General features: G+C 55.5%; 1 protein-coding gene across 2 annotated transcripts in view; it reads left to right on the forward strand.

Moving 5' to 3' along the window:
* The window catches only part of SFXN5 (sideroflexin 5), a 116,002-nt gene extending 108,732 nt beyond the window's left edge, over nucleotides 1–7,270 (forward strand). For both annotated transcript variants that reach the window (XM_029232202.1, XM_029232204.1), the window contains one exon: nucleotides 4,202–7,270. In XM_029232202.1, the coding sequence (XP_029088035.1) occupies nucleotides 4,202–4,279 (78 nt within the window). In that variant the 3' untranslated portion in view covers nucleotides 4,280–7,270. The remainder of the gene's footprint in view (nucleotides 1–4,201) is intronic.
* Nucleotides 7,271–10,737: the final 3,467 nt, after the last annotated feature.

The following is a 10,737-nucleotide window of genomic DNA, read 5'->3' on the forward strand; positions in this document are numbered from 1 at the left end:
CCCAGCACACCCTCCTGTCAGCCCCCACTGGCAGCATCAGAGGGCAGGACCTGCCACCTCTCTCTGATTCCCTCAGCTGCCCCCTCACTCACCTCTCCAGCCCATCCTCCATGCTCACCACCACCAGCAAGACAGGGATCTTGGACCACCCCTGCTCAGAATCCTTCCGTGACTCCCCATTGCCCTCAAGTAAAATGCTGACACCTTCACGTGGCCTACGGGGACCTGCCTGCCCCAGCCCCACCTCCATTTCCTGCCACATTCCCAGCCTGCCCAGCATTGCCCACACCAAACATGCCATGCTGGCCAGCTTATGCTTTTCTCTTCTCCAGCAGGCTTTTCCTGCCCTCTCTTATCAAAACCTTCTGTTTCTTTCTGGCCTCCCTCCTCTGAGAAGTCTTCCTTCCTTGTTCTTTCATCAATGCATGGTAACCCCCACCCCCTCCCAGTTTCCATGGCACTTGGTTTGTCTCTCTGGGATCCATCTGCTTGCCTTTCTGACTCCTTCCCTAGACTTGAAGCTTCTCAAGGGCACGGGCTGCGCTGGTCCACCTCTATGTGCCCAGCCCTGGTGTATGGAGTTGGCAGCTATAAACATCTGGTGACTTGAAGGCCGATGGAATTGAAATGAGAGGAAAAGGCTTAGATGCCAGCTCTGTCCCTAAACGCCTGCTCCTGAGTGGAGGGCCTCGTCCACTGCCCTCCCCCGCAGCCTTCCCATTGCCTGCGTCTCCCCACCCTGCTTCCCTCCTACCTGCTGCCCTCAGCACAGTTGGGAGCCTGGGTCTGCAACAGCCCCGCTGGGAGGGGGACGCCTTGGTCTCCACCAGGGCCAGTGCTCTCCAGGGAATGGGCCGAGCAGGCCGTGGCCCTGGCCCGTGGTCCTCCACTGTGGTGGTGAGCAGCCTCTCCGATTTTAATGCGGGCCTCAGTGCTTCAGTGAAAGCCGGCATGGGAAGTTGCTAATAATGGCACTAAAATAAAATATGCTACATCTGTTATGGGTAGCAGAACAAAATTAGCTGCTCACACCTCTGACATCCAAGATGTCTTAACTTAAAATACTCCTTGGCTTACTTTACATCATTTACTGATTATATTTAAAAGAAATACAATTTTGCAATTACGGTTCTTTCCAGCGTGATGTCTATGCACCATTCTCCTTTTATGTTTATATATTTCTCCTTCATTAGTGCAGTCTGAAGGGTGATTAGGATTCTTCAAACATTTTACAGAGGTTAAACGTTGATTAAGATTTAATTATTACTGTAAATAGCTTGGAGTGACATATGGTGCAAAAGCCTGACATATGTGCATTTGAATAAATGAAGTGCTATTTCCCAGGATGCCTCAGTAGCTGTTTAACAGCTTTCCCGAAGGGTTATGTTACACCTCATGGTAAGATTGCTGGGATGTTATATTTTGTTGGTTTTTGCAGCTGAAAGCTAAGAACAGTTTTCCAGTTTTTTAAAAACATTGAATATTTTAAATACCTAAATTGTTTTGCACAAATTTTTGCTAATTTGTCTAACTAGGTTAAACATTTTCAAAAGCATTTAGATTTTTAAGCGTGGGCGCTGTGCATTGTGTCAGTGGCAGCATGGGGACGAGGAGAGCCGGTGGGGTGGAGGGGACTCGGAGGCCGGCAGGGGTGTGGAGGGAGGAGGTGATTTCAGGAGAGGGGGTGGGGAAGAGGCCAGGTCCCTGAGCCTCGCTCTTGTCTCTTTGGCCCTCTGAAGTGGCCTGGGTATTGGGGTACCAGAGACTACAGGAAGAGGGTCCCCCTTCTCCAGGAACTTCACCGGGCCCACCAGCTGTAGCCCACACTGAATCCCCTCTTGTCTGGTCTCGGACATGACTGAGTTCTCTAAAAGCCCGTCCAGTCTATGGCACCTCCCGCCTACTACCCAGAGTTGCCACGTCTTGATGTATAGCAGGTACCTGGGACCAAGCTCAGCGAGCTGAGTTTCAAAGGCCCGGTGCTCCCTTGACTCGGTCCAGGGCAGGTGTCAGGCTGGGGCCCCCCACAGAGGGAGCGCCTCCCTCCCGGCTCCCTCAGGTTTGGGGGCTCAGGTGTCCCCACCAGATCAGTCCCTGGAGCTGCAGATCAACATCTGGGTGGCTGTGCAGCCTCCAGGGGGACCCCAACCTCCCAGTACCCTCTGCCTCTCTTCTTTCCGCTCATTGATTCAACACTTATGAACACCTACTGTTTCCCGGCACTGGGCCTTGAGGATGCAGGATGAACAAGATCACACACTTGCTGCCTCATAGAGCTCGTGATCTAACGTGGAGAAGCGGGAGATGAGTGATCGGGCAGCCTTGAACCACATGCTACAACGGCTATACAAAGTGCAGGGGAGAGTGGGGCTGGAGAGGTGGCCGTACCCAGCCGGGATGAGGGAAGATGCCTAAAGCTGAGGGAATTGGGGTTGGGGAGGAGAGGAAGTGGCAGAGGGCAGCTCCGGCGAAGACTCGGGGTGGGAATAACCCAGTGTATCTGAGGCACGGTGATAAGTGGGTGTGCCGTGTCTCCATTCCAAGGGACTGGGTGGTGAGGGGGAGGCAGGGGCTGGATCTTGAGGGATCCAGGGATCCCACTGGGTCCCTGAGGGCAGTGGGGCCAATGAGCCATTTCATAACAAAGAGAGGCATGGCCAGACTTGCAGCTGAGAAGGCTCCCGATGGCTGTGATGGGGGAGGGACTGGAGTGGGTGACACCTGAGGGGAGGGAAGGAGAGTGGAGGTCAGGAGGCCCCAGGGTCTCTGGCCAGAGCACCATTGGGTGGCGGTGTGGTTAGCAGGGGGCGGGGTGGGGGGAGGAGATGAGGAATTCTGTTCTGCTCTGGATGGGTTGAGTTTAAGTACCTGTGGGGCTATGTGCAGGGAAGAGGAACCCTGAGACCCTGAGAAGTGTCCAGTGGGTGTCACACAAAGGGAGCTGGCAGTAACCTTGGAGAGGAAGATTGTTGTGGAGCGTGGTAGGAGCAGAGGCCAGATTTGCTGTGGGTTGGAGAGTCAGTGGGAGGTGAGGAGATGGTGCTGGCCAGTGTGGACGACGCCTTGAAAAAATGTGGCCATTGGAGGGGAGAGAGACCCGGTGGTAGCTGGAGCATAACATGGGGTTACGGGGAGGTTTTATGGGATGGGAGGTTCTCTGCTGGTGAGCAGGAGGCAGTGGGCTGAAAAGGTGGGAAGGAGGGAGGGCAGTCCAGCGGTGGTCTCCAGAATGGGGTCTTCGGAGGGAGGGATAGCCGCAGCGGGGCAGCTGGAGGGCAGGTCCAGAGCAGAGTGTGGACACAGGTAGGTCGTGGGTTTGACGAGAAGCTGAGGGGTGTCTTCTGATACCTTCTGTTTTCACTCCGAAGTAGGAAGATGAGTGCGGAGCTGAGGGTGGGGATGGCTGAGGACAGCAGAGGAGGTTTAAGGTGGCCTCTGCGGAGAATGGGAGAGGGAGTTGAGCGGCCATGTGGCCCAGGGCTGGGGATTGTCTGGCCACTGTGAGGGTCCAGCCAAAGTCAGGGGCAGGGAATGTTGAGTGGTCTCTGCTAGGTGGTCAGGTTTAAGTGGAGACGAGGTAGATGCATAACTGGGTTCCTCCAAAGCAGGGCTTCTGCCAGTCAGGCCAGAAGGGCCTTGCAGCTCGGAGAGGCTGAAGTGGTTGGCCCTTCGCGTCCAGGTTGGAGGGGGAGGTTGTGAAGACTGAGCCGTAGGGAGTCTGGGGCTGGGGTCTTGGTGGTCCGAAAATGGATAGGGAGAGTGAGTGGGGTGCTGGAAGGACAGGGGATGGTGGGGTCCAAGAGGGCGGGGTTTGGATTTAAGGAGTCTGGATGGAGCAGCCCTGGGGGTGACCAGGCCCAGGGTGTGTCCTGGGAGTGGCCTATGCAGCATCGGGGACAAGGTCCTTGGAGATGAGGGAGACAGAGAGCTCAGAGGGTAGGACGTTCCCCAGCATGGATGTGCTGGCAGAGTAAGAGGCATGACCTGGGCTGGAAGGGGTATCGTGAGCCCCTGGGCCGAAGAGCAGTAAAGGAGGAAGATGTATCATTAGGCAGCACACGTGGGCCCTGGCTGGGGTGCCGGGGGCAGAGGGGAGGAGTGTGGGCACCAGGTGGTCCTAACTGCTACTCCCAGCTCCCCACTCACCCCTTCCCTCCCATCCCCCTCACCTTTCCTCTCTCTCTTCTCACTCTCTTCTCAGATCGAGACGACCCAGCTAGAGCCTGAGATTGCCCGGGCCACGAGCAGCCGGACAGTGGTGTACAACAAGGGGCTGTGAGCGGTGGCCGGCCGGCCTGGGGGCAGAGAAGGAGTCCCGTGGGCTGCACCTGCAGGGAGAGGCCAGCTGACCCCCCAGTCCTGGGCTACCTGCGGGATCCCTCCCCCCACAGTGGTAGGGAGACTAATCTATTCACACTTTAACATAAGGGACAGGAATTCTGACACATTTACTATGAAAAATAATCAAGTGCATTTCTGGGCCTTATGTGGGGTTGTCAGAACTCTACTTAGCACAATTATGTGTGAAGCTGAAGAATTGTAGAGTGTCCACGGGGTAGGATTAGGATCCTTTTATACTTTGGTTTCTTTTTTCTTTTTCTTTTTTATCAGAATCAAGCCTTGGTTGCAGCTGCCCGGATGCAACAGGTGGTGGGCGGAGTAGGCCTGGTGGCCTTGGTGGCCTGGCTGGTAGATTTAAGATATTACTGTGGCCAGGCCCGATAGCTCCCTGGGCTGTGCTGGGCTGTGCTGGGCTGGACTAGGGAGGGGAGGGGAGCCAGTCTACACTTCACAGGATGAACCAGCTGTGACTGAGTTCCTCAGGAGGTGGCCCAGGAAGCCAAGGGGCACTGGAGGCCTCTAGAAGATTCCTTGGGCAGCTGGCTCTGAGTGTGACCAGCCTTCGTGCCACACCTACAGAACCAGTTCCTCTGCATGAAGCCCAGTGACACACTGAGGCTGGTGTCACCCTCCACGGAGCCCTGATCCATTTGAGACCCAGAGATGACCCCAGCTCCAGGCAGGAAGTCCTAAGAAAGAATTACGCTTGGCGGGAACCGTGGCCTGCCCTCTGCCCTCTGCGGGAAGATCTTCCTTCCAGGCACAGGCTGACTGCTGTCCTTTCCAGCCACCGGGCCACCTGCCCCAGCCCACCATTTCCTGAGCAGGAGGGTCTCGTGCCTGAGAGTGCAAAGCCCGGATCTCTAGGCATCTGCCTGAGAGCATCAACCCAGGAACGGCAGTCCCCAGCTCTGGCACTGATGGGCTGTGTGACCTTGGACGTGTCCACTACCTTCGCTGAGTCTCCGCTCCCTGTCCGGAACCAGAGGACTGGATTGAGGGGTTCCCACCTGCTCTTCCAGCTAGACTTTGTCTTTGCCTGTCCTGCTCAGATCCTGGGCATCCCAGGCATATCCCCAGCGTGGACACTGGACTGGGAATGGGGCAGGCTCCCTTGGAAATGGCCAGCTGTTGGCCTCAGGACCTGGACCTCGCCCTTCTGTATGTGAACACACATTCCTGGAGCACTTGACCTTTGCCAAACACTTTACAGGTCTGAGGGAAGAGGCAGCGTGCGTGCCTGGGCCTGAGTGTAGGCCCACATGCTCATGCCGCTGCCTCTCACCCTGCATGGGCCTCCGAGGCCCGTTGCTGCTGGCTCTCATTTGCAGGCCAGGAGAGGGGAGAGCGCTACAGGAGCTTTGCAGAGGAAGCAGGGCCTGAGGTGGGGGTGAACAAGATAAGCCCCCTGACCCCCATCTGAAAGGCCCAAACAAAGAGGAAGCCTGGGCCTCCATGCATCCCTCACCTGACCCCAACTTGAATGGAGCCCTTGATATGCAGCCAAAGGGCCTCTGCTTCCCTGGCGACTTCATCTGGGGAGAGACCTGGCTGGAGATGAACACATGCACTTGCAGGAAAAGGCTATCGCACGACGGCAAGGGCGTGGCCATGGGTGGCTCTTGCCATCTTTAGGGCAGGGTAGCTGTGAGGTGCATTGATACCATGCACTCCTCAGAAGCCCCTGCTGCCCTCACCACCCAGGCAGGCCCTGGTGCCCCCCAGCTAGCTCTGCAGGATGCTTTCCTGAGGGCTCCCCACTCTCCTAAGGAGCAGCCCACCCACTGCCCATCAGGAAAAGGAGACGGCAGAGACAGGCTTGGAGGACACAAGAGCAGAGGGGGTACCACAGTGTTGGAGGGGCAGGTCGTTTTTAGCTAATCCTGCCATAATGTGAATGTGCCAGTGACTGGGGGCTGGGCATGTCTGGGTCCTCTTTTGAAAAGCTCACTTCAAACTCACCTTGCCCCACCTCTCATAGGGTCTTGTTCTTTTGCACTTTATACCTTGGGACCAAAACTGCTCACCCCAGCTCTACTCCCACCCCGTCCAGGGGCCTGGCAGAGATGGGGTCTTTCCAACTCTGCCTCTGTGCTGGTTGCCCCTGCCCAGCCCCACCCCTGCCCAAGCCTTGGGAGCCCTGTGGCCTCGGCATCTCATAACCTACTTACTTTGTCTCCTAGATGCTTTCCGGTCATGCTCCCAATGCAATTTCACATGAGCTAAGGGGGTTTCTCCTGGGGAGTGGGAGGGGTGGGTGGCAAAGAATCCTTGTAGCTCAGGGTAATTGTGACAGAGGTTCAGGCGACCATGCTGCTAAGTCCTGGTCTGGCTGCAAAAAATACCATGAGGGGAGGCTTTTGGCCAACATCCATCCTCTACTCTGCTGAGGACAGAGGAAGGGAGGCCTCGTGGGCAGACTGGTTCATAACTAGGGGTGGTGGGAAGGCTGAGCCAGGATCCACTGAGGGCTGGGCCTGGCCCAGCTGTGCCAGAAGACAGGGCACACCTGCAGCTGGCTCTCTCTCTAGCCCTGTGTACCCTCCTCTGGTCACTTCAAACATTCCCTCAGGCTTGGGGATGCCCTTCTCCTATTCCAGAGAGCGATCTTAGAGCACAGGAACTAAAAGCCCAAGATGTCAAGATAACCAACAGACCCCTTTTCCAATTCCAGACTGTGAGCCAGCTGGTCTCCTGTCCTGGGCCTCTAGCCTGGGAGCAGGGTGACGTCCTGAGAGGACAAGGGCAGTGGACGGAAGCAAGGTGGTTTTCTAGCCCTGGGCCAGTGTGAGTGAGACACCAGCACACACGCCTTGGCCACTCCCAGGGGACTTTGCAGTGTCTTTTTAACCTTCTCAGAAAATTTCTCAATCTCTGTGATTTATGTAGTACTAATGAGCTGTGGGCAATAAATGATGGATTTAAAGCATCAGGGCTTGGCTTTGTGAATTGTGGGTGGGAGAGGTAAGGGTTGGGAAACAGTGGGAACAAGCCAAGTGCTGACTGAGGATTCTGTGAGAAGGCCCCTGAGGAAGGTGCAGACCCAGGCTCCAGGAGGGGTCAAGCCTGCTAGGAGGCCCAAAGGGAAAGAGACAAAAGGACGGAGGGGCATGTGAGGGCAGGAAGCGGGACAAAGCGGGTGAGCTGAAACTCTGCAGAAAGACCCTTTACAGAGTGGTGGCTGAGAGGAGGGCTCACTAAGGGCCCCACTGCAAGGAACTGAGTAGAAGAGGGATTTTGGTAGATTCTTGGCTACTGATATCCAGGGGACTGGGGGGAGGCGTGGGAGGGGCATTCTGGACTGCCTGGGGGCCCGGAGGGACTTCATAGGGAGAAGAGGTTTGAGCCCAGTGGAAAGGTACCTGATATTGGCAGTGGTGCATGGCACCATCCCTGGGAACTCTGCCCCTTCCTAACTCCTCCACAGTCCCTCAGGGCCAGGCCTGAGCCACCTACCTCCTGACAGCTTTGCCTCCTCCCACTCCAGGCAGCTCCCAGAGTTCCTGAGGGAGTGAGACCTGGCTTCTTCTCTGGGACCTCCAAGCATCTTCCAAGCCTGCAGGGAGAAGCTGATGGCCTCCTCTACCAGGAGGATAATGTAGCGGAGGTGGGGTTCATGGCTGGGGTAGGGCAGACCCGGGTTCCAGCCCCAGTTTGGCCCCAGCCCGACTGTGACTTCTAGCCAGTCGCCTCCTTTATTCACCCATTCATTCAGTCAGATGTTTATGGAACATCTCCAGCAGAGCCTTGGTGTCCTTAGCTATAAAACGTAAAGAACAGCGTCACTCGCTGGACTGGTGTAAGGATGGAAGAGACCAGGTAAGGAACGAACGAACCCAGACGCTTCTCCCACACCTCCCAGGTGTCGGGGGGCCGCTGCCTCCCTTTACCTGGGCGCTGGACCTCCCTAGGAGGGTGGGAGGAGGGAAAGGGATGGGGGAGGGGTCTGTTCTCAAAGTGATACTTTTAGGTCAAGGGGCTTCTGGTCTCAGGGGAATTTCTTTGCTAAGAGCCTCACTGGCCACAGCCCCCATCCGGATGGAAATCCTTGACTCTCAGAAAAGACACAAATCCCTCCTGGGAGCTGTTTGTTGTTTTTAGCTAGTTTGGGGGCTCAGCTTCTGCCTAGCCCGGAGATCATTAACACTCCAGGAATGTGGCTTCCCCTGGCCCCATCCCCATCCGCTGGCCCCTAGGGCCTCCCTCCTCCCACCCAGGCCATGGTTAGAAGGAGAGTCAAAATGCTAGTGGATGAGGGCAGTGATGAGTGACCCTTTCCCAAGGCCCTGGGGAGCCGGCTTCCCCTGTCCTCCAGAACTGCTGCTGCCCCTGCTGTCTCACCCATTCCACTGCCATTGGTTAGCCCCCCAAACAGGAAAGTCTCAGCCATTCCCTGAAAGGCCTAACCCCCACATGCTTCCCTGCAGTACCAGGTGTCTCTCTCAGGCAGTGGCCCAGAAGTGTTTGTTCTCCGTGCCCCATTCCGAGGTAGGTGCCGGCAGCCTGTCCAGGTCGGAGCTTGGCCCCTTTCCGACAAGGACACCTCCTCAGCCAGGGCAAGAATCTGGAGACCTACCTCACCCTAGTCCCCTGGGCCTTTCAGAAGGGTAGAGAGAAGGAAGGAGAGAACAAAATGGGGAAAGAGAAGGTGTACAAATGGGCAGACATACAGAGATACCAGATGTCCCCGTTAAAGACCCCATGCAAATCCAGCGGGTAAATGAGGGAAGGGGGCTGCCATCAGTCCCCAGCCACCTGAGCTGGTTCTCCTTCTCTTCACATGTGAGCATGGCAGAGGGAGGGACAGTACAGCAGGGCCCTCGCTCTCCAGAAGTGAGCTGCAGGAAGACACTGGAGACATAAGTGAGCCAGGGGCTGCAGCGCCAAGGAGGCTGGGAGCCACTGGAGGCTTTAAGTGGAGAAGTAGATTCATCTGTCAACAGAGTGGAGTGTGGTGGGAAAAGGCAAGACTGCTGGGGAGACCGGGGAAGAGGCCACTGTGGCAGTCAAGGTGAGGGAAGATGGGGCCTGGACCAGGTGGTGGGATGGGGATGGAGAGAAGTGAAGAGATTCAGAACTGCTTAGCTCTTGCCGATTGATTGTGGAAAGGATGGCAGAGAAAAGTCAAAGGTGGCCCCAGGTTCTTGGATTGGGCAGCTGAGGACATAGGTGGTGGTGCCATTTCTCAGAGCTTAGGAACAGAGAAGGAAGAACAAAACTGCAGAGAAGATGGTACATTCTGTTCTGCAAGTTATTAGAGGTTCCTATGAGATAACCAAGTCAAGATGTCAGGAGAAAACTGAGTGTGCTTGTCTGGAGTTCAGGAGGCAGGGTGGGACTGGATGTGTAGATTGGCATGTTATCCATTTATTGAGAGTACCTGGAGCTAAAGGAACAGAGGCAACTACCTCTGTGACTCAGGGGGAGTACGTGGCGGGGAGAAGAGGATGACTGGTTTGGAACCTCAAGGAGTCCCCCCATCTGTGAGGCCTGCTAAGACGCTCAGCTACAAGAAAGGTGCTGTGGGCTGAATTATGTCCCCCCGGTATGTTGAAGTCCCAGCCCCCAGTATCTCGGAATGTGACTCTATTTGGAGGTACGATCTTTAAAGAGGTAATGAAGTTAAAATGAGATCAATTAGGATGGGCCCTAACCCTACCGATATGACTGGTGTCCTTATAAGAAGGGGAAATTTGGACATAGACAGGCATGGAGGGAGAACACCATGTGAACATGAAGACAGCCACCTGCAAGCCAAGGAGAGAAACCTCAGAAGAAAACAACCCTGCTGGCTCTTTGATCTCGGACTTCTAGCCTCTAGAACTGCGAGAAAATTAATTTCTGTTGTTTAAGCCATCCAGTCTGCGGTGCTTGTCATGGCAGCCCTAGTAGATTAATACAAGAGGTAAGAGGAAGATAAGTAGAGTGTGGTATCCCAGAGGACACGAGATGAGAGCGCTTCAAGTGGGAGAGGTTGTCCACATATTTAATAGGTGCTGAGAGTTGAAGGAAGATGAAGACCAGGCTGTGTCTCTTGGAAGGACCTGAAGAGAATGGTCTCAGTGGAGCGTGGTCGGGGCAAAAGCCAGACCTCCATGGGCTGAGACGTTAGCAGGACTTCCACTGACTGCCAACGCAGAGAATTCTTTAAAGAGATTCGGTTGTGAGTTGGGCAGAGAGACATGACGATGGCTGCAGCATCACATGGGGCTAAGGGAGGGCTTTAGAAGGGTGGCTCTAAACTCAAAACTCTAAAGGGTGAGAGTGAAAGAGACTGTAAAGGCAGGAAAGAGGAAGAACCACCCAGAAGTGAGGTCCCCAGGGGGGGCAGGGAGGATCTTGGCTGATAACAGGAGGCAGGTGGAGAGAATGAGTTGGATGCAGGCAGTGTGGGTC

The sequence above is a fragment of the Monodon monoceros genome, unplaced genomic scaffold (assembly GCF_005190385.1).
Source record: "Monodon monoceros isolate NGI ecotype Baffin Bay Population unplaced genomic scaffold, NGI_Narwhal_1 Super_Scaffold_19, whole genome shotgun sequence".
Lineage (NCBI taxonomy): Eukaryota > Metazoa > Chordata > Mammalia > Artiodactyla > Monodontidae > Monodon > Monodon monoceros.